The 24,829-nt window shown below is 36.9% G+C and overlaps 1 protein-coding gene across 1 annotated transcript; it reads left to right on the forward strand.

Annotated features, from left to right (window-relative positions):
- The first annotated feature begins 369 nt into the window (after nt 1–369).
- On the forward strand, nt 370–24,140 carry LOC149835987 (WD repeat-containing protein DWA2-like). Its single transcript, XM_090010744.1, has 13 exons — nt 370–520; nt 593–676; nt 842–974; nt 1,421–1,532; nt 2,249–2,348; nt 5,620–5,747; nt 19,600–19,669; nt 21,474–21,562; nt 21,811–21,856; nt 21,938–22,011; nt 22,242–22,315; nt 22,379–22,437; nt 23,326–24,140. Exons 1-13 carry the CDS (start codon nt 476–478, stop codon nt 23,365–23,367), a joined length of 1,056 nt encoding a protein of 351 aa, XP_089866870.1. The 5' UTR covers nt 370–475; the 3' UTR covers nt 23,368–24,140.
- The last annotated feature ends 689 nt before the right edge of the window (nt 24,141–24,829 follow it).

The raw sequence follows: 24,829 nt of genomic DNA on the forward strand, positions 1-24,829 counted from the left end.
CCAAAAAGGTAGTGGAAATGAAAAACGTCTTGGGAAATCCAAACGAGAAAGGAGGTTTTTAAGGCTCATGTGAAATGAGTAACGGGAAATAACTGAACTTTTTTTTTGGATTTATAACCCGAAGAAACTGCACGAGCATGAAGACCTGATCGTGCTAGCTCAGCCTGCCATAACTATGGTCATCGTGCCAGCAGCCTAAAACTCAGAGGCTACGACCCCTGCCCCTGGGGCCTATACTACACATTGGCTCAGGCGACTTGCTACATTGAATGGAGATTCGGATAAACTATGATCCAAAAATATCCGATCCGTTTTTACAATCAAGAAAGGCTAAAGCCGCAGGCAGCACGCCTGGCTCCCTCTACTGTGCGACTCCCTCCTGACGGGCTCCATACCATAACTACAAACCCAGTCAAGAAAGGTCCCGCCATATCGCGCTCGTTGTGCCATTGTCAGAAAAACGCACAGCCGGGAAATGCAGGGCGCCTCCAGCGGCATCGCCTACGACCTTAAGTACCAGGTACTGCGTCACTTTCTTTCTTCTTCTTCTTCTTCTTCTTCTTCTTAATTTGTGGCGATCTTGGTCGTGAAGGCGCGGTGCATTTCGGACGTCAAGGCAGATACGAACCGCACCAGCTTTCTTGCAGGCACCCTCAGCCTCAAGGAAGAAAACGAGGTATGCTTACAATTGAACCAGCATCATCTCCCCTGATCTGGATATTGATTTTCGCTCATAGTCCCTATTTTTTCTTCTTTGTGGTTCCTTCTCGTGCTTCGGTGCATAATCGCTGCGTTCGATCTGATCCGGCTTCCTCCATTTGGTCGATTGCAACGTCCCCAGATCCATCTGATCCAGATCTCGCCTTCCGGCACCGAGCTCACGTGTGCTGGCCTCTTCTCCCACCCCAATGAAATCTGGGATCTCGCTTCCTGCCCGTTCAATTCGCGCATATTCTCGACCATCTTCGATTCTGGTAGGATCCACACCCAGTTTCATAGTTTTCCGCTTCTGTTTTTTTTTTGTTTGGCGTTTGTGAAGAATTTGGTGGGATGAAAGCTTTCAACTACTATGTCGTCAGGATTAATGGGTTTCTACAAGTCTTGAAATAGGTCACAGCGCTAAACTTAATGGTTAAAATATGGTTGCAAGGCTATTCTCTAATTGTATCACCAAATCATGGGGTCACGAGGCTGAGAGTGATTATATGAATTCATGTGTTGTACGAACTTTCAATTTTGTTTTGTATGAGGAGTGGTTTTGCAGATTTCACTTCCTTGTATGAATGCTAAGATCTTTTTTCATCTTGGGTAAATTAACTACTCTGCCATTAACATATCTTTATTTGTTAGTTTTGTTTGTTCTGATTAATTTATGAAAATGCGGATGTCCTTGATCTTGCAATTGTGGTTTGACATGTAGGAGGCGTATATGGAGCTGCTGTATGGGAGATCCCTGATAATTATGCCAATTTCAGTTCCCCACAGCTGGAGCAGGTTGTGTCGCTTGATGCTCATTCGAGCAAAGTCAGAAGGTGAACTGATTTAACTTTTTTTTTCCGCAATTAAGTGGTTGTATGCATACTTGATTGGTTACAGTACGGGCTAATACTGATGTTTTACTAACCATGCTCTATAGTCACACCGTTCAACATGTCCTGCTCTACATTCACCATCTTTTCCTCGCTGTGTGTGTATGCACTTGTGCCTGCATATGTATGTGGGATTTGTGTGTGTGCGTGCACGGGTATACCCTCGTTTTTGTGTCACCATCCTATTTAAATTGCTGAAGCCGCCATTGGATTCACAGCATCCTATGTCAAATATCTGTAGAGTCATGTTTCTACAATCTAGCTATACAGGCGAGTGCTTTATATGGAAAAGATACTCCTGCCAGTAGAGTGTAAACTGAATGGGATATCTTGATTTTCAACTTTTTTGCTTCTGCCAAGATCTGAATGAGGTTGCTCTTCTTTCTGTAGCAATTTTTTGCAGCAGAAGCTGTTACTTCATGATCATAAGGCCACAAATCCATTTATGCAGCAAAGCATCGTGTGTTTAGTGACTGAAATCTGCTCTTATCCCTAGACATTTCATTGTAGATGCATCCATATGAGATGAAAAAATACGGTTCCAATTCTATCATTTCAATATAGGAAAATTTTTGCTCTTTATTAACAGGCATGGCTCTTTTCCAAAGACAAGGATATATTAACAATTGTGCTGACTTTTCTCTGATGCATCTAAACAGTGTCCTTTGGTGGCCCTCAGGGAAGCATGACAAATTGATCAGTATCGATGAGGAGAATTTATTCTTGTGGGGTTTAGATTCTTCTAATAAATCTGCCAAGGTAATATCAGGGCTCAGAAGCTTTTACTGACTTATGCACAATGTTCTGCTTTCTGAGACCTAAGTAATGATATGTCTAACCTTTTGGTTTTCACACTCATGTACACATCTAAACTCTGTGCTCTTATGCTTTATATCTTTTGGCCTTGAGCAGCACCAATAAAAAAATGAACAGATATAGAATTTGGTGCGCCTGAGATTGAGTTGAGTTTGATAGTGACTTGGATGAACATGTGTCCTGCAAATTGACCAAGTGACTGTTATTCGTGCAATTCATCTTTCTCTTAGTTGTCGAGGTTTGATTTTTTATTTTGCAAGGCAAGCTGGGGTTAGGCAGACCCCCACCAGATATTCAACTGTACCATTGGGTTTTGAACCTGCAACGTTTCACCACAAGGAGACGTGCACTGATAGCTCATACCAACCACGCGGAGCGGCGGAGCCGCTTTGGTAGTTTGATTTTAAACAGAGTTACCGAAAGTGCCATAGGGAATGGGAAAGCACGCTTTGGAAGCGTGAAATGTCGCACTTTCGAAACATGCCGAGAAGCACAAAAAAAAAATTGAGAAGCGTGCTTTTTCATTTTTTTTTTCATTTTTTTGTATTTTTATTTTTCTCTTTTTTCACTTCTCCCTCTCTTCCTAGGTCGCTTCTGAGACGATTCCTGGTTCGCTTCTAAGACGTCCCACGCTTCCCGCTTCCTAAAATTTTGAAAGTGCCTCACTTCCCACTCCTGCTTCCTCGACTGACAACTTTGATTTTAACTAGGTTCATCTTCAACCTATGATACCTGGACACTCCATTTTTCCCTCCGTACCCGTGTTGACACACACTGACACTTGGACATGCCATTTTACCCTTTGTACATACAAGTTTGTAATCAATTTTATAATTTATAATTATATTTTCAGTATATAATATATATTTTAGATATAGCATATATATTTCGATTATATATATATATATATATATATATATATATATATATATATATATATATAGCCGTGTTCCCGTACCCACATTTTTTGGAATTGCCATGTCGTACACTCCGTACCCGTACGTTTACCCGTACCCAGGTGACATAGTCTTCAACACTTGTGTAAAACTTCTTGATGACAATTAGTAATGACTGAGATACTGCTGCAAATTATTCTGGTATTAGTGTAATGATTTGTGCAGGTTACTTGATTTGTTGCATGTTACCAGTCGCTGCCTACTTCGGCAACTCTCGCAGCTTCTTCAACCTGCTTTGTCTCTTTTTTTTCTTTTGTGCCTGCAAACTTGCTATTCCTCTTACTCCTTCCCTTTTACCTTCCATAGTCCCTGAAATTTGTTCAAATACAAGATCCTTTGGTGGCAGTGATCATTTTTCAAATAGCTCAGTACAATGAACTTCAGCTCTAAGTAGCCCTAAACACTAAATGATTTGGTATCTGAAAACACAAAGGACTTTATATCCTTTTTGCTTTCCATTATTCCTAATAAAGAAATGGAGATTTGAGGTGACATATACACTTAAAACAATTGGAAAGTTGCAATTTGCATGGTTTTGCTTGATAGTTCTAGGAAGCTGTAGAAATGGGGGTCACACCCTCCTGCTGAACATATATTTAGTCATTTTGGTTGGCACCTATGCATAGCACTTATTGAATTTCATAAATTGTAATGGAATAATTCCTGTTTGCCCAATTAACCTCAATGGCCATCCTAATTTTGAGGGAGATTTCAGTTATTGATTGTGCTTTACCAAACTCTATCTTGGCATAAGTCATTCCATTGGCTGTGTCTTTCATGTACTTGGCTCTGTTCCATTTTATGTACTAGACCAGATTCTATTTTCTATGACATGAAATCTAACAACTCTACAGGAGAACAATTACACCCTTAGTTGAAAAACAGTCTGTCTTGGTAGGTGGCGCAAAGTGAGGTTTCATGGTAGGAAATAAATAAACAATCTCTGATTTGATTACGAACATGAGGGCTATTGTGGAACTTATGGTGTCTGAAGCTCCATTGGGAATTAAGAAATTGTTAAAGGTTGCTTGCTGTTTCCTAGATCTGCAACCAAGATTGACTTGATGCCTACATAGAATATTGGCTTTCAACATGGAGGAAAGGAACCCTGATCGAGAACTCTTTTTGATATGTAACCATATGGATTTGAATTGCTTAATATGTCTCCCAAATGTACAGAAGGCACTCTTTTAATGAAGGAAAGTCAAAAATATAGTTTGTTATATATTTTCCGGGAATGCAATCCATGTTAACTTGATCCACTAGCCTTGTTTATAACCTTATGTCTGAGACTTGGTTATGTGGATGCCAACACCATCACTTCTTGGCATCTTCTGGATACTCCATTTTTTAGTTCATGATATGTTGCACTCTTATGGGCACCATACAGGTATCTGACATTGTAGACAATTATGCATACTCTGTAATGTTGGAACATGCAACTGGAGCGTACCTTTTGTTATGAATTTTGTCTAAATCTGCAGACATTTTCATGATAGTTTGAATCTTATTTTTATTGACTTTTAGTGCTTTATGCATTATTTTGCTATTTTGACACCTTTCTCATGAACAATTAAACATTGTGTGTGTGATCATATCTGCTTATCTAGTTGTTTAAGCCTCCATGTTTCTGGCATCAACACCTGTATTGACGTCTCTTTATGCATTGTACCTAGTAGCCCAAATCTGTACTCAGTGCCCCTTCATAGAGAGTAAGGAGAAGGGTTTCACTTTAAGGTGATTCCTCATACCTCCATGCCTGTAGAGAAACCCTAATCGTTCTTCTTGTACCTTGCCTAAAGTGGGAATTCTAGGTCTTATAAATGTTTAGCCTATCAAAACCCTGATTCTTTTCATAAAACAACGTTTTCTCATTTCTCTTGAGGATATGGTGCTTCATTTAGTAGGACTTTCTAAAGTGCCGTTCTTATAATTATGGGCTTTGTACTGCAATATTGCATAAATATCCTTCACTTTGGTTTAAATTTCATTAATTTTCGCTAACATAAGGGTTCTTAGCAATCATTCTTTTTGCATTCTATGTAACTATTCAATGTTTCTTTTGCATTGATTATGCATAAACCTGTTTTTTCCTGGAGTCAATGTCTATGATCTGAGAGCATTGGTTTATGACATTTTAACTTGTCTAACTCCATGATCAGCAAGTTCATTTCATTTTCTGTTTCTAGGGAAAAAGTGGCAAATATATTTAGTTCTGATGCATAAATTTCTTATTCAGGACTTGTTGGTGTACTTAGGTGCAATCACAGGAATCTGTTGGTATGTTGCACCATTTATCTGGGGGAGCTTGGGATCCGCATGACCAGAATGCTGTTGCAGTAACATGTGAATCATCGGTTCAATGCTGGGACTTTAGAACAATGAAGTATGTTTAGTAATCTGATTTTCTTTGTTCAAGGGGTTCACAGGCATGCACACATGCATACTTGATCACCAATATCAAGAGAAACATGAACTTAGAAAACATATTTTATTTTTATTGGAAACTTTTGTGATAGCATCCTATGCTGAAATTTCCATTTGCCAATTTAAAAAATATTATGACCAAATACTTCTTAATGTTCTAGAAACATCTCATGATAATATCCACAAGACTGTCAAAATATCAGTCCTTTCTTGTTGGTCCAGGTTCTCAACTTGTAGAAAACAGTTGCCAGAGTATCAGAGACATTAGTCTCTCTCTCTCTCTCTTTCTCTCTCTCTCCCTATCTATCTATCTATATATATATATATATATATATATATCCACCCATGTATGCATGTTTGAAATTCAAATAATTTGACTTTGATATGGCTACTAACTTAAGCATCAAAATTAGCTATGATTTGGTTTTTCAGTTTTCATAAAAAGCCTCATTAGGCTTATAGCTCTTGTTGCTTTATCTATTCTAAGTTTCTTCTTCCATAGGAGTTAGTAGTTAATTGTCTGTTTAGATATCTGATTTGATTCTTCAGATCATCATTGGAATTTATGTTCTCTCTTGAAATAGTTTTGTGACTACGTGTGTTCAGAAATGTCATTTGGACAGTGAACTTGTTGGATATGAGCAAGAGTTGCATAGTTCATTTCATCACAAATAATATTAGTGTTGATGCCATTCAGGTTGCATAGTCACAGGAGAATGTATGAATCACTTAAAATTTCGCTGGTCTTTTTTGTCCTGATCAAGTTCTTCCTGTAACTTTATTGTTCCATGCATTTTTTCAGAACCTCATATAATGTCTTCTAACTTTGAAGGTCTATAGCAATGTAATTATCCTATTAGAACCTGTATCACATGAGCCTGCGATACGGGAGTATCATACCGTATCATATCATAAGATACGGGAAAAACTTGAATTAAAAATCACATAAAACTCTGAAAATTACAAAAAAATAGATAAAAATCTCCAAAAAATAAAAAAATCAGAAAAAATATAGAATTCAATAGAAAAAAAAGAACATGAATATATACATTATGAGTAACTAAACATGCATTAGTAAAACATTGGATACGATACTGATAACACTCTAACAAATATTTAACAAAAGTCATAAATCACAAGCATGAATGTTTGATATCAAAGTTGTATATTACATAACAAAACAAAAGAAGAAGCATCCTAATCTATCAATCATAATGAAAATTATATTCAAATGATGAATCTTCTTCTTATTCTGAGTTGTTTTCTTTTTCTCCTTCATCCACATTCATCTCTGAGCTGGCATAATCATTGCCATCATCCACATGAGCCTCCATCTCAGCCTCCAGTTGCCTCCAATTCTCATCATCATCCAAGACACCAGGCTAGTCTTCTCCCCACTCATCCAATATATCAAGGTTGTCACTACTGATTGGATCGTAGTTGCTCCTGTGCCGTCTTCTCGTTTCTCTTTGTATTTGTGTACAATATTGAGATATTAATTATAATACAAGTTGTATTAAAGTAGATCCACTAACATATATCTTAATGTTATCTTTGCTTCAATCTCATGTTGTAGGCCACAAATACAAGATTATTTAATCGAGAGTGCTCCAATCTAATCCTTTTCTTTGTATGAATACACTAAAAAAACTTCAATTTCTCTCGCATCCACTCGTGCTGTATCCTTGACTCAATATACGTTATGCAAACCTAGATAATGAAGGAGTAGAGGTGCACATGAACCGAGTATGGACTGTTCGAACTCGGCTCGCTTCAAAATTCCCCCAGCTCGAGCTCAGAGCCGAGCTTGAACGATATTGTCCAGAGTCCAGACTCGGCTCGATTTTGAGCTCGAGCCAAGTCGAGCTTGACTGTTGTTTCAAAAAGGTTTTTACCATTAAAAGGTTCTGAAAAGGTGGGATTCGATCCCAAACCTCTCTAAATGGTGCACAAATGACCCACCATTATGCCAGATTGTGTATTTTGTTTATGCAACAACAACAACAACTGCGCCTTCATCCCAAAACAATTGGGGTCGGTGATATGAACCAAAAAAGAAAATCATTCTGGGTCTTCCACATGAATCCTTCTCCTCCGATCATTTCTATCCAATGCCATGTCCTCGGTGAGGTTCAAAGCATTCATATCCTTTCCTATCATCTCCATCCATGTCTTTCTAGGCCTACCCCAACCTCTTTTAACTAATATATTTTCCCATTTCTCCATCCTTCTAACTGGAGCATCATTAGGCCTTCGCTTAATATGTCCAAACCACCGTAAACGATTCTCTCTCATCTTATTTTCAATGGGTGCAACACCTACCTTCTTACGTATCTCCTCGTTCTGAATCTTATATTTTATTGTATTTCCACACATCCATCTAAGCATACGCATCTCAGCTACACTCATTTTTTGAATATGATGTCTCTTGGTAGCCCAACATTCCGTACCATATAGTAAAGGGGGCTTAATAGTCGTTCTATAAAACTTTCCCTTCAACCGCAATGGCATTCTACGATCGCACAACACTCCAGTTGCACTTTTCCATTTCATCCACCCAACCTTTATCCTATGATTTACATCTCCATCAATTTCTCCATACTTTTGAATGATAGATCCCCAAAAATACATTCAAAATTTTAAATCAATTATACAGACTGACATTATCTTGATATAAAATTACCAAGGAGGGGGGATCTGCCCTTCCGCTGCCAAAAACAGGGAGGGACTCAGCCCCTCCTCTGCCAAAAATAGGGAGCAGGGATGGGGGCTCGACCCCCTCCCCTGCCGAAAACAGAGGGAGCAGGGGGGGGCTCAGCCCCTCCCTTGCCGACCCAACAAGAAAGCGAGAGGGGGGGGGGGGGCTCAGCCTCTCTCCTGAAATCAAAAGGAGTAAGGTGGGGGGCTCAACCCCTCCCCTGCCGAAAACAAAGGGAGCAGGGGGGGCTCAACCCCTCCCTTGCAGACCCAACAAGAGAGCGAGAGGGGGGGCTCGGCCCCTCCCCTGTCGACCCAACAAGAGAGCGAGGGGGGGGGGGGGGGGGGCTCGACCCCTCCCCTGCCGAAATCAGAGGGAGCAAGGAGGCTCGACACCTCCCCTGTCGAAATCAGAGGGAGCAGGGGGGGGGGGGGCTCGGCCCCTCCCCTGCTGACCCAACAAGAGAAAGAGAGAGCGCAGGGGGGGGGGGGGTCGACCCCTCCCCTGCCGACACAAGCAAAGAGCGAGAGGGACGTACCTGCGATGAGGGAGAGGAGGAGCTTAGGAGGTGGCGTCGAGAGGAGAGAGCTCGAGTTGAGCTGCGTGGGAGAGGAGAGGAGAGGAGTGATTTGAGCAATTTTTTTTGCCCTAATCACTCCTTTTCATATGGTTTTTTTTAACGTCCAAAATGTGGACAAAAAATGACCCTGGGTGCGTTGACCACACCCAAGGTTGTGTTGACCGCACCCAGTGCCTCACTCGCACGTGCACCTGCGTCGCATAACGTCGCATCGACGCGGGTGCGACACCTGCTTTGCCGAGTCCCTGTTACTTAGATTCCAGTGCTTCTTTTTATATTACTCTAAATGAGTGTATATTATCCGAATGTAATTCTAACCCAAATGACTCTTATGTTTCAACCGCCGATGGAACATCTTTAAAAATCAAAAGTTTTGGGTTTTTTAAAAAACAACAAATCTTTCACATACCAAATATTAGAGTAGTACCAAAATTAAATTTAAATCTTTTATCGGTTTCTTAAATTGCGGATCATGGTTGCAAAGTACTATTTTCATCTAATGACTGTTTAATACAGGATTTTCCGTCCAAGAAGCCGATTGGGAGAGGCCGTAGAAGAGATCTTTATGTAATGGACAATCTTGAGTTATTAAAACAAATTTTTTGTACTTTTATAGAAAAGAAATATATATAAAATTGGCACAAAAGACTAGGACATCCTAGTGTATCCAAATTACACTTGTTTTCATTTCTTACAAGTTATAAAAAAAGAGATTTTGTTTGTAAAGATTGCATTCTTGGTAAAATGAAGTCTTTGCCCTTTGGACCAAGACATTTTATGTCTAAAAACCCATTTGAATTAGTGCATTCGGATGTATGGGGATCGACTCCAGTTGTATCTAAAAGAGGTGTATCCTATTACGTTGTGTTTGTAGATGACTATATTAGATATTCTTGGACATTTTTTCTTAAACAAAATTCAGAAGTATTTGATTGTTTTAAAAAATTTCATTACTATATACAAAATCAATTTAAAACTAATATTCAAATCTTTAGAACCGATTCTGGGGGAGAATTTGTGTCAAAAGAATTTAAAAATTATCTTGGTCTACATGAGATTGTTCATCAAAAATCTTGTCCATACACTCCTCAACAACATTGACTAGCCGAGAGGAAGCATAAACACATTATTAAGAACACTAGAACACTTCTTGTGTATAGAAATGTTTCAAAAGGTTTTTGGGTCGAAGCCGTCCTTACGACAGTTTATTTGATAAATAGAATGCCTTAAAAAATATTGAAAATATCTCTCCTATTAAAAAACTATTTAAAACATCTCTTGATTGTAAAAGGTTAAGAGTCTTTGGATGTAAATGTTTTGTCTTTACTAATAAGAATGACAAACTTTCTCCAAAAGCAATTCCTTGTGTTTTTTTAGGCTATGCCGAAAACAAAAAATGATATAGATGTTATGACATTGAAAAAAACAAATTGTATGTTTCTCGAAATGTCACTTTTCTTGAAAATGAAATTGCTTTTAACAAAGAAAAAATCCAAGAGAGTTGTGACTATTCGTTTCTTTTTTACCTTGTCAATGAACATGAAAGATGTGAAAACATTCATGATATGCATGAGAGTGAAAATGAAGACACTCATGATGCAAATGAGAATATAAATGAGGATCTTAATAATATAGATCTATCTCAAAATAATATACAAACTTATGCTCGACGTACCCAAGATAATCCACAATGTGCTTTAGAAAGATATTCTCAAAATCAAGGTGTAAATTCTTCTAATCTTAGAAAATCTATAAGAATTTCAAAAGCTCCTAGTAGATTTTTATCCTATGATTCCTTTAAATCAAGGTATAGATTATGCCTAATGACCATATACTCGTATTCAGAGCCGTCATTTTACCATGAGGCTAAAAATCATCAAGAATGAATTAAGGAAATGAATGATGAATTAGAAGCTTTGGAAAAGGCAAAAACTTGGGAAATTCAAACATTACCTAAAGGAAGGAAGACTAAAGGATGTAGATGGGTCTACAAGACAAAAACTAAATGGGATGAAACATTAGAAAAATACAAAGCTAGGTTTGTAGCCAAGAGATACAGTCAAAAATATGGAATAGACTACGACGAGATGTTTGCTTCAGTTGCTTGAATGACCAATGTTAGAACTCTCATTTCTATAACATCAATTAAAAAATGATCTATCTTTCAAATGGACGTAAAAAATGCTTTTTTGAATGGTAATCTGAACGAGGTGGTTTACATGAATCTTCCACCATGTTTGAATTTAGTGTAATGAAGTATGCGAAAATATAAAGAATACTTAAAGCATTTACAATGTCCTACAATGGACAAATACACGAGAGAAAACAAGAGAGAAGTTCACTATGGGACAATACAACATGCCTTAAAGGCAACACATAAAAAAGAATATGAGCTTTATTAGAGATGAACTCTAAAGCTTATAAATACAAGAGGGGGAAGCCCCTATTTATACAAAGTGAAAAGGGAAAAAGGGGAGCACCATTGGGGGCTCCCCATAGAGTCGTTAGGAGCCCCCAACGGCTCTACGTGGGGCCCCTTTTGCGTGGAATAAAAAAAACTAAATAAAAATAAAAAATTAAACTAAAAATAAACTATCCTAAAAATAAATAGTTGTTTCTAAGACAACTATGTAAAAATATGAAAATACCCCTATTGGGTATTATATATATACATATATATAGGAATACATGTATTTTAACACCCCCCATCAAACTTTACGAGGAGATAGACTGAAAGTTTGCTAAGAAGAAAAATGAAATGGAGAGCAAGAAGTGCTTTTGTGAAAAAGTTCGCCAATTGATATTTTGATGTGACATATGGTAAGACAACAGTTCCTCTTAGATATTCATCACGAACATAGCGCCAGTCCATCTCTATATGTTTGGTGCGCTCATGGAAGGTGTGATTGTTGGTGATATAAATTGCACTTTTGTTGTCGCAACATAGCTTCGAAGCACCAGAGATGTCAACACCCATATCTTTGTGAAGGCTTCGAATCCACACAAGTTTCATTGTAGTAGTTGCCATAGCTTTGTATTCAGCTTTAGTAGAGGATAGCGAGACTTTCTGTTGTTTCTTGCATCTCTATGCAATTAAGAAATCTCCTAAAAAGACACAAAAATCAGTAGTTGAGATTCTATCATTAGGGTTACCTCCCTAATCTGCATCAGTATAATCAAGTAAATTTAATGAGGAAGATGAGGATAAAAATAGCCTTTTAGAGATGATATTTTTGATGTATCTAACGATCCGTAGCACAACACTCATATACACAGTTGTAAGATAATGCTGAAACTGGTTAGCAGAGTGAACAATATACGCAATATCTGGTCTGGTAATAGACAGATAAGTGAGAGAACCAATAAGTTGTCTGTAGGGTGTAGGATATTTTAGAAAAACCCCATCCTCCAGTCTTAATTTTGCATTGATTACTTCAGGAGTCTCCACCTTCTTGTCATCGGAAATTCCAGATTTAGAACATATATCTGCATCAAGCTTCATTTGTGAAAGTATATATCTTCGAGGAGAATATGCTACTTCAATTCCTAGGAAGTATCTTAGGAATCCTAAATCAGACATATCAAAATTATCTTTTAACATATTTTTAACATTACCAATACCAACTGGATCATATCCTGTGATAATCATATTATCAACATAGAGTAAAAGAACAACAATATTAACTCTTGCACTTTTTACAAAAAGAGCAATGTCAGTATAACATAAACGAAAACTCAATTTAATCATGACATAACTAAATCTATCATACCAAGCCTTGAGCTTGCTTAAGACCATATAATTCTTTTAAAAGTTCAAGAGTTTGACCTTGTCCTATGTTAAACATCGGTGGAGGATCCATATATACTTCTTCGTTTAATTTTCTATTAAGAAAGACATTTTTTACATCTAATTGATATATATGTCATTTTTTAGTTGATGCTATAACTATTAAGGTTCTAACACTAATCATTCTTGCTTCAGCTGCAAAGCTTTCCTCATAATCAATATCATATTCTTGTAAATATCCTTTAGCAACTAATCTTGCTTTGTATCGTTCTAAGGATCCATCACTTTTAGTTTTAACTTTAAAAACCCACCGACATCCAATAGTTTTTTTGTTTGGAGGAAGATTAACTATTTCCCAAGTGTTAGCTCTTTTGAGAGCATCTAGTTCAATTTTCATGGCTTCGATCCAACGAGTTATATTTTTTGCTTGATGATAATGTGTGAGCTCATGACATGAATGCAAAGTTATTAGACAAGCCCTATAATTCGGTGTAAGTGATTCATATGACACAAACCTATTTGGTGGAATGGATTCTCTAGAAGATCGTCTAAGGGAGGTTTCTTCTATAGATTCATTATTTTGAGAATATTTTTCTAGGGCACTTATAGGTTTATCTTGTTCATGCTAGGTATAAACATGTAGATTTTTATCAATGATGTCATCACTACTTGGTGATGTTTCAATATTAGATACTTCATGATGTGTATCATCCATAATTTCAAAATGATTCAAAGAATCATCATACATATCTTTGGTTGGGGAAAGATCATACAAGAACATGTAGTCAATTTCATCTTTCTTATCAAGTATTTCAAAACCATTTTCATCTTCTAAGAGGGTCAAATCTTTTGAAACATAAAGTTTATTATTTTTGTAATCAAAGCATCTATGTCCTTTTTGATTTTCACCATATCCAAGAAAAACACATTCAATCGCTTTAGAAGACAACTTGTCTCTTTTATGCAATAGGACAAAGCATTTGCAACAAAAAATACGAAGGCGATTGAAATCGGGTGTAAATTTAAAAAGTTTTTTATAAGGAGAGATATTTTTCAAGTTTGTTGATGGCATACGATTTATTAAATATGTGAAAGTTAAAACGACTTCGGCCAAAAAATTCTTAGGAACATTTTTGGAGATAAGCAATGTTCTAGCGGTTTCTACAATATGCCTATGTTTTCTTTCCGCTAGCCCGTTTTGTTATGGAGTTCTAGGACATGATCTTCGATGACAAATTCCATTATACTTTAAATAATCTTGAAAATCATTAGATAATTATTCTCCACTCGAATCAGATCTAAGAATGAATATGCTACTTTGAAATTAGTTTTGAACTTTTATGCAAAATTCTTTAAAGAAAGAGGAAATTTGCGATTTAAGATTAAAAAAATAAATCCACACATATCTAGTAAAGTCATCAATGAATGTCACATAATATGAATAACCACCTTTAGATATAACCGGAGATGAACCCTAAACATCCGAGTGCACCAATTCAAAATGTTTTGTTGAATCAAAAGTTCTAGTTGAAAATGGAATAGATTTCATTTTCCCAAAAATGCAATCTTTGCAATGTATAGCTTTTTCTTTCTTTATAAAATTTGTTTTTAAAAGGAAAAAGATACATTTTTGAGTAACTTGGACGTCCAAGTCTTTTATGCTAAGTTTCAATACTTTTATCTTGCATATAAGTACAAAACGAGTTTGTAGGAAGAGTCTGATGATCCATATAGCAGAAGTCTTCCTTTCTATGGCCTTGCCCAATCCGTTTCTTGGGCTGAAGATCCTGCACAAAGCAACCCTTAGATAAGAAATATATTTCACATCCATGGTCGGCAATTTGGGAAACTGAAAAAAGGTTTAGGTTAAATTTTGGAACCACTCTTACTTTTGGAACAAAAAAGTTTTGAGAGTTATTAGAATCTATTGTTCCTATACTTTTTATTTTTAAAAAAGTTCCATCGGCCGTAAAGACACAAAATATTTTTGAATTGGTGCAAACATCTGTTAAAGCAGTTTCATGAGTCATATGAAAAGATGCTCCAGAATCTAGAATTCAAGAATACGTACCGGGTGGAGATGTAAAGGCAATGACAACAGCCGATGTAGAGGAGGTAGACTTAAGTAATTGATGAAGAGCCACAGATATTTGACCAAGAGTTTCTTTAAGATCCCCGTTCTTGCCTTCATCTTCCTTTTTGGTGATGGATTCTTCAACGGAAGCCACCTTAGGCTTGAAAGTTCTATTTAATTTTGGGCAAGCGGGTTTAATATGACCCGACTTATAGCAATGATGACACACGATCATCTTTCTACCTTCATTGTAGTTTCCTTGTTTTTCAAAATATGGTGGTTTATATGTTTTGACATTGTTGCCGGGTTTAGATACGATAAGGAATTCATCTATACTTTTACTCATGCCAAACCGTGTTTTTTCTTGAGTGATTTCGGCAATGGCATCTTCCAAAAAAGGAAGAGTGGATCTATGGAGGAGTGATGATCTTACTTGTTCAAATTCCGGACGAAACCCAAATAAAAATTGAAACAATTTTTCTTGTTCCACTTGCTTTTGTCTAAGTTCAACATCCTCCATAGCCACCCACTTAGACTCTAAGAGAGCCAATTCATCCCATAGTGGATTTAGAACACTATAGTAATCTGAATGCTCAAATCCCCTTGCTTAGTAGTTCTTACCTTTTCTTGCAAGAAGTAAGCTCTTGCAAGATCTTTTTGGGTATACATACCCTTCATAAAGAGCCAAGCCTCATTGGCTCGATGGAATTTAGCTATGTTTGCACATACCTTGAGTTCAACATTATTCATAAACCATGGTAAGATGTTTGCGTGATTACTTTCCCAATCCTCCACCTTTCTTTGGTGTTCTTCAATTGCTTTGAGGCGAGCATCTCTCTCAAGAGCTTTTTCTTGATCTCCTTCGATCTTGGTGAGCTTCAATCAGGGTTCCGAAATAGAACCTATTACATAACACCAAAGTTTCTTTCCTTTAAGATTATTCTCCATTGTGGATGCCCATATCATGTAGTTCTTGCCATTGAGCTTGAAGGATAGGTCGGTTTTGGATTCCATTGTATCAACAAAGTATGAGAGGAAGAATGAAGAGCTTTCAACTTTCAAGAACCGTATGGCTCTGATACCATGTAATGAAATATGCAAAAATATAAAGATTGCTTAAAGCATTCACAATGTCCTACAATGGACAAATACAAGAGAGAGAACAAGAAAAAAGTCTACCTTGGGACAATACAACAAGCCTTAAAGGAAACACATAAAAAAATGAGCTTTATTAGAGAGGAGCTCTAAAGCTTACAAATACAAGAGGGGGAAGCCCCTACTTATACAAAATGAAAAAGGAAAAAGGGGAGCACCATTGGCGGCTCCCCATAGTCATTGGGAGCCCCCAACGGCTCTATGTGGGGCTCCTTTTGTGTGAAATAAAAAAACTAAACAAAAAAAGAAAATAAAAGATTAAACTAAAAATAAACTATCCTAAAAATAAATAGTTGTTTCTAAAACAACTATGTAAAAAGATAAAAATACCCCTATTGGGTATTATACATGTATATATATATATATATGTAGGAATGCATGTATTTTAACATTTAGTACATGGGAAAACCCTTCGGTTACGAAAAGCCTTGTATGGCTTAAAACGAGCTTCCAAATCTTGGTATGATAGGTTCAGTAGTGTGATTACACAACTTTATTTTAAATCTTATTTTACTGACACTGTGTTATTTATTAAGTCTTTCAATGCAGGAATGATGATATTACTACTTTACGGAGATGATATGATAATCACAGGAGGTGACAAGCAGGGAGTTAATCATATCAATGATGTGTTTAAAGACAACTTTGATATGACATACCTTGATTTTTTACGATATTTTCTTAGAATAGAAGTGACTTACTCACCTCGTGGTTATTTTTTGTCACAGACTAAGTATGCAACAGAGATCATTGAATAATCAGGACTCTCAGATGAAAAATGAGTTGATACTTCAGAGGTCATAAATGCAAAAATAAAGAAAGATGATGGAGAACCTTTGCAAGATCCAGCTCCATACAGACAAATGATTAGAGCTTTGTTTTATTTCTCTATTACTCGTCCTAATATTTCTCATGCTATTCATTCTGTTAGTCAGTTTCAGCATGCTCCCACTGCAGTACATATGCGTGCTGTAATGAGAATTATTAGATATATTTTCATTAATCATGGATTATTTTTATCATTCTCTTCATCGTTAGAAGTCATTGCATATTCTGATTCTGACTGGGGAGGGGATGTAAATGATAGATGCCCAACCATTGGTTTATGTGTGTTTATAGGTGATTTCTTAATTTCATGGAGATGCAAGAAGCAACATAAGGTGTCGCTTTTTTCCACTGAAGCTGAATATCGTGTTATGACAATGACCACATCTGAGTTAGTATATTTGCGAAAACTACTAGAGGACTTGAGAATTCACATCGCAAAACCCTCAGACTATGTTGTGGCAACAAGAGCGCGGTCTACATTGTAAGCAATCATACATTTCATGAGAGAACAAAACATATTGAAATGGATTGCCACTATGTTCGTGAAAAATTTCTGAGAAAGACCATCACATTGCCTTACGTTCCATCAGAGTACCAACTAGCCGACTTCTTCACTAAAGCGCTCTCGTCACCTCGATTTCATTTTCTATTTGGCAAACTCTCGGTTGTTTCACCATGAGTTTGAGGGGGGGTGTTAATATATATATATATATATATATATATATATATATATATATATATATATATATATATATATAAACCAAAATACCCATCAAGGGTATTTTGGTCTTTTTACTATAATAGGCTTCAGCCCATTAAGGGCTGACCATATTTTATTTTTTGTCTTTTGTCTTTTATTATTTTATTTTTCATTTGTAATAAGTCTGAAAAGACTTGATGGGACAACTCCATATGGCTGTTGGAGTTGCCCCCAACTGTCACAAACATGACCGTTGGGAGCGGCCCAACAGTCATATGGAGCTGCCCCCAACAGCTCCTTCTTGTATTATAAATAGGCCATTGTGGTCCGTGTATTTCTCACTCTTCTAAGAGTGCTTCTATGCAATAACAAAGATTATTTGATCCTTGTGTGGGTGGTTTGGTTATTCAATCAAGTATTCTACTTGATTGAAGTGTGTTCTTGCATGTTTATTGGATTGAATCCATTTCATTACTGCTTGAAGGCTAAAAAGTGGCCCCCATAAGTGGTCGGTTGCCACTTTTCCGATGCCAAAAAAGTAAAAAAAAGGGGAGGGGGTGTTTACTCATACGATATGGGGTGTATGGTACGATACATTATGATACACCCACATATGGTATGATACATACCGTATCAGTATGATAATCATACCAAATACAATATAAGACCTAAGTCATATGGGTCCCCTTGCCGATACTATGATATATCGTATCGTACAATATGATATGATACTGACAACACTGGTCTATAGCACTTGGACATGTTTAGTTTACGATCCCCAGTGGCCAAAAAAAAAATTCCTTTGGCCTAAAAAAAGTTCTGGCCTTTGTAATTTGCGATTTTCGTTCTTTGTTAGTTTGATTTTAATTTAGACTTTGCCTTTTTTTTTAAAAGCCCAGCATATTTGATATTTAATCCTCTTTCATAATTTCACTTGACAAAGTCCCTTCTTTCACTGTTTCTTTCTGTTGTGTTGACTTTTTCCCGTCATGCCGCTGCATATCATCTCTTTGAACTTATCTCCATCTTTTCATGGAGATGTCTATTTATATTCAAATGCTAATATGACATTTCAAATATACAACTGAAGCCTTTCTATGATTTATTTCCTAAGAAGAATATTCTTAGGGAAGTAAAGATAATAATCATGTAGCAGGCAAGTGAGCTGTATGACCAAATGTCATAGATTAACTGGTTGAATAAATGAAACAGGTTCTACGAAATTATAGCTCAGTCTGACTCTCCTGCTGCAAAATCCAAAGCTCAGTTCATCTGAGGCTTGAGTTTCAAGGTTGTTAATAATAGCTCACTATTATGGAGTCTTAACTTTACACTATTATCATTTTAAGAATGGAGCAGTATTGATCCTAGCAGCTGTGTCCGACACATTTGACCAATGCAATCTAGCCATTCCAATCAACTGAAAGAGTGCAACTAACTGAATGATTGTCTTAATAGTTGTTTTCCCTTCCTAATTTTGAGGCCTTTCTGTTATTGTGGTTGTATCAAAGCTTAATCTGTGGATCCGCTACTGATCCTTCTAGGATCTGGTGGCTTATTTCAATCCTTTCCTTTCTATTTTCTTTCGCTGATGGATTTTTCCCTGTGCTTTGTTTTCATATTTTAGTGTTTGTTAAACTGATCTGCATTATTATTCTGCTTTATATATCCTACTTGGTTTGTATTAACGATAATGATAAATAGGTAGGTTTTAATTCTAATCCATCTTTGATACATTGATGAAAATGTCAATTATATGTATTTGTCCAGAATTTTCAATGTACTTGCTACCTGGATGTAGACTATCATCTTTCCATGACACTCATAGCTGCACTATGGTGCTACCACAGGCCATTTAACTGCAAAAGTAATCATTAGTCATCTCTAGCTAGTTTTGAGTTTCAATATGATTATCTAAACTATGCATTTTTTCTTTAAATTTTAATTCATTATTGTAGTTCACTAACATGTATCTCAAAATTGTTTCAGGAAGACACTCATTCTTGATCATGCTCATGCTCGTAGTGTAGATTATAACCCTAAGAAACAACACATTCTTGTAAGTGCATGCTACCATCATTATGCAATTATCATGTTAGTGTTTGCTTGTCTCCTGCAAGACTATGATTGTTCTTGGTAAAAGTTCAATTTTCATTCAACATTTATTCTTGCAATCTCTTGGAACTTAAAAGCCAAATACTTTTTGCAGATTGTTTATATGAGTCATGTTTCTGATGTGATGTCCCGAAATTTAAAACCCAAAATTTTATCAAAGATTTTGAAATTTTTTGTTTTTGAATATTGAAAGCGGAAAACGATTTAACGTTGAATCTAGTTTTGATAATTTCAAGCGAGCCACATGGGTGAAGTAACACAAAGCTTTTATGTACAACCAAAATATTATTTACATCATTCTTGACAAAATGTATAAAAGATTTAAAACTTGGGAAAACAAAGTATTATGAACAAAAGTCCCAAAGTGGGGCTTGGATCTTCCAGAGAGTGCTAGTCCTCGATGCCGCTCCTGCCCCACTGCATTCACTGACCTGAACCTGAACAAAAACCTATTAAAGGGTCAGACTTCTGACAGTTTGTTAAGTTTATACCAATTCCGGTAATTCAGAATATTAAACATATTCAAACAATTCAGATAGAACATTTTCACTGAAAAGTAATATAGAATACATAACAAAATTGTTTGCATATATTTTCATTTCAGATTGTGATTCAAAAGGTCTTTGTTTCTATAATTAATCATTTACCCTGTTACGTGGGGGAAGACAATCGCTGACAGTCGAGGCATTCCGGGGGTGTATTATTCTCAGATGTTTTAAACCCGGGTACCTGTAGCAGAATCAAGTTTTGTAAAGTTTGTGGAATCAAGTTTTTTGGAAACCACTTTGTTCAAGAAGGATGGTAGAGATGGAATAGAGGAACATGAAAAAGATGAAAGGAAACAGATTTGTGAAGAAAAATCAAGGAAAAGGAGTGAACAGAGATTAAGAAAAGAAGTGAACAGTAGGTTGGGATCAAGGAGATCGATTCAGTCTTGATTGGAAACCTGCTTTAATGCCATACAAGGACTTCAATGGGCGTGAGAAATAGATGAAGGAAAAACTTTTCCTGCAGTCAAAGGGGATAGGAGTTCTGGACACCTCGCCTAACCCCAGCTTGCCTTTCAAAAAAACAAAAAGTTCTGGACACCTCTCTCTCTCTCTCTCACACACACACACATATATATTCAATTACAAATATGCCCCTAATCTAGTATACAATGTACAAACATGTGTAAAACTGAAAAATTACATGCAGAACCAATTCTTGATTAAAAGACCTTCCAGGAGCTGCACAGTATTATCCCAGAATCCCATGGCAAAGTTACCAAAATGATGGTCCAAATAATTAGGAAAATTCCCCTCGATGTTTTGACTTGTTTTTACTGTGCGGAACACAAATATGCACTTTTCTACTGCATCTTTCAGCACCTGTGCGATAGCCTTGTTTTATTTCCTATAGTTGCTGATGGTAGCAATGCTGTATTTTGGTGTCTGAATCATAAACAATTGTGAGGATTACTCTGCATTAGAACATAAACAACCATAAGGAGTTAAGGACTATTTTTCCTTGATGCCATGCATTCATTTAGCATGCATTTATGCAAAAAAAGTGTGGTGGCATAAAATGTATAGATTTTACTTTTGCAAGAAATAACTTTTAATATTTGTTGATTTTCTTTGCCTTTTTGGTGGTTTCTTAGAAATGCATTAGCATGAAGAAGGCTGTCTTGAGTATCTCTTCTTTCAAGACTCCACATGGCTTTTGCATTCTTGTCTGACTGATGAAAGTGGTTCTACTTACCCCAGGTGACTGCAGAGTATGAATCTGGCATTCACATATGGGATTTTAGAATGCCAAATTCTCCTATCAGAGAGCTTCCTGGTCATGCACATTGGTATCTTTCTTTAGACTACCTTGGAGTTCCTGTAGTTGATGCTTGCGAACATCTCTTCATTTATTGCATCCCAATGGATGTACATGCTTGCAGGCCTATAATTGTTACTGGTCTTGCTAGGACTGGTGGTTTTCAGCCCAACTTGCACTAGGCATCTGAATGCTTTTCTTTTCTTTTCTTTTTGTTGCTTTGGCTATGCTTTTCTTCTAGAATATCCTATGTTTGAGCATATTTTGACTGAATTGCAGGACATGGTCCGTCCAGCACAACCCAGAATATGATGAACTGATTTTGGTAATTCAATTACAACAATGATTATTTCTTGATTCCATTGCTTGTGGTATAGTAAACTCTTTGTGTCATTCTTCCTCGCAGAGCTCTGGAACAGATTCTGCTGTTAACTTGTGGTTTGCTTCTGTGCATAGCGGTGATGTTGCTACATCTGAAAGGTATTATTGGGGTGAAGGGTCTCTATTCTTTCGGCATTTTTTGTCCACTTTTTGTTCTTTGAGGCTTCCTTGTAAACTATCTCTATTGTTTCACAGCATTTCCAATTCACCTTCCAGAAAAGTAGATTATTATGCTTTACTAGGGGTGAATGGTCTCTATTCTTTTGGCATTTTTTGTCCACTTTTTGTTCTTTGTGGCTTCCTTGTAAACTATCTCTATTGTTTCACAGTATGTCTGAGTCACCTTCCAGAAAAATAGATCCACTGGTTCACTCATATGGTGATTATGAGGATTGTGTATATGGTAAGCTTCCTTTTTTTATAATTTTCATGGATTGAGCTTTTTCATAACCACCAAAAACTTCAGGTCTTGCATGGAGTTGTCAGGAACCATGGATATTTGCGTCTTTATCATATGATGGGAGGGTAAGTAGATGATCGACTTTATTTTCAGTCTTTTTTAAGTTGCTGTGGCATGTTACAGACAGACATATTTTATTTTCAGACATTATTTATTTTCAGAATATTTTGTTTATTCCTCATCAAATTGAAGAGCATGCCATTTTCAAATTCTGGCATAATTTTCAGCCTTCTGTGGTGGTTGTGTATACTTTGCTTTCCTGTCTCATTTACTTTTAAGGTGATGTGGTACTATGTCTCATTCACTGATTTTTTCCCTTTATATTTAGTACTGCCACAAATTTAGGATATATTGGACTACCATATAGGCTAGTTTCTTTTCCTCCCTGAAATGAATCAATAGGTTTGAATATTCTTGAAAATTATTCGCATTTGAACTGCTATTAACTGTAGATTTACCAATGCTTTTGGCTTAACCATAGATAAACATGTGCTATTTTCACGTGATTGTGAAATCCATTCAGTATCTTACGGATGTTCCTTTTATTTTTATTTTTTTTGTTCTGCCTTCATATTAAGTTCCTTTTCAATGATATATATTTGGTGCTTACATGGTTAGACTCAAAATATTGGTGTATTACAACTCAGATGATATTTCTGAAATGCATGCAAAGAAGCATAATAATTGAACGCTACAACTACTGCCTAAACTCTGTGGCAAGTTGTCTTTTTCTTCAGGCCAGATATATCTCATAGTGCTTCTCAAAAACATTAGCATTCAGGGCGCAAATGCATGTTGAGTGTCACCATTTCATATAATTTCTTGGTTGGCAAGTACACTCATGCAGTAGGGTGACATAATGGAAAATACCAGTCTTCTGCTCTCCAATTTTATGACCAATTGAATAATGCCTTTGTTGTGCTCAATCAAGGTGTTCCTTGTTACTGCTGCAGGTGGTGGCAGAGTCTGTGAAGCCATACCTTCCAAAGCGATGAAAGAGAATGCCTGGAAGCCCCACTTTCAGATCACCTTGTTTTGGATGTTTCCAGAAATTGATAAGTGGCAATTTGCATTTGAGTACACAAGCTGGAGTACGTTTGATGGTGTCTAGCATAGATACCCAACACATTAATGTTATTGTGACGTGTGATTACCCAGTTCTTGCTCTGAGGTTTCTGCTGAAGATTGAGCTAACCGAAAAATCTGCTTTATTCTATCCTGCAAAAAGGCTTCTCATATGCGTGCAATTGTAAAATTTGCAAAGCTGGGTGCCATATTGGGTAGGTTCCATGGCACAATTTTTCTTTTTTGTGCTTAAAACTCTTTTTGATTCTTAGAGATGAATTGCTTGTGATGTATCAGATGTAGAACACCTATTGATGAACATTTCTTTCTGAAGAGAGCGGTTTGAGAAAAGGACCAGTCAGTAGTTTTGGTAATTCATCCGAGATGCTGTGAATGTTGGTGCTACTGACAATTAGGAGTAATTTGCTGGCTCATCTGAATAATAAAATGCCCTTGGCTTTGTACCTTTGCCAGGCTCGAACCTAGTCTGGAATTGCGTGTTACGCTTGTCCAACCAAATTGAACTGGACAAAGCCTTAAGCATAAGCTCAGACCTTGACTGTTCAGAAATTATGCCTGAAGTTGATAGACTTGAGTTGGTTCCAGGCCAAAGCAGGCCTAGCCTACTTGCACAGTAGTAGCTTTTAAGTTTGCCATTGTCCCAGTCAACACTGATACTGGTCTCGTGATCAGGCTGTTTGCCATGAACTGGTCCATGTCACAGACTTACTGGCGCTGTTGGGTATTATGAAGGAACATTGTCCTTGTCAGCCCCATTCAGATCTTCAATAAGGAAGCAGCTTTAGTCAAAAGAACTATATGAGTCTATGGTGTGCGTTACTTGTTCCTCTTCTAAGTTTTTTTTTTTTTGAAAAGACTCCTAAGTTTTTTGGAAAAAGGCAAGCTGGGCTTAGACAGACCCACCAGTTATCATTCAATGTAACACGGGTTTTGAACCTCCCACTGCAGGGAGACATGCACTGACAGCTCCTACCATCCATGGGGAGCCCCCGGTGATTAACAGGTATGGTTTGTCAGAAACCTCTTGTTTGGACATGGTTGCCGGACCTACTCCAGGGTGTTGTCGTCGGCCGGTAGGATGTGCATCAACGTGTTCTTGTAATCACATTTCATCAAAGAAAAGACTTATAGATTTAGAGGCCAAATGGCCATCCAGACAGTTTCAGTTCAGAGATCCATGCAGAGTTCGTAGGTCACTGTTCCACTGTTGCCCAGCCCTTCTTGAAAGAACAGAAAATGATTGTACTGAACGACTAATTTGACATGTTTTCAGAAATGCTCTATAATTTTTGCTATTCTCTTTTGTCCAAAATCATAAATATCTGGTTTTAAAAAGTTTTTTTTACCCATCACACATGCGAACTTCTTAAA

Source organism: Nuphar pumila, chromosome 6, assembly GCF_984573655.1.
Source record: "Nuphar pumila chromosome 6, dmNupPumi1.hap1.1, whole genome shotgun sequence".
Lineage (NCBI taxonomy): Eukaryota > Viridiplantae > Streptophyta > Magnoliopsida > Nymphaeales > Nymphaeaceae > Nuphar > Nuphar pumila.

What these genes read in the sequence shown, in the direction of transcription:
- LOC149835987 (XM_090010744.1), top strand. Translation starts at nt 476, where the DNA reads ATGCAGGGCGCCTCCAGCGGCATCGCCTACGACCTTAAGTACCAG. An exon ending in GCCTCAAGGAAGAAAACGAG is followed by an intron (nt 677 to 841) that starts GTATGCTTACAA and finishes CAACGTCCCCAG; the next exon opens with ATCCATCTGATCCAGATCTC. An exon ending in TGGGACTTTAGAACAATGAA is followed by an intron (nt 5,748 to 19,599) that starts GTATGTTTAGTA and finishes AAATTGTTTCAG; the next exon opens with GAAGACACTCATTCTTGATC.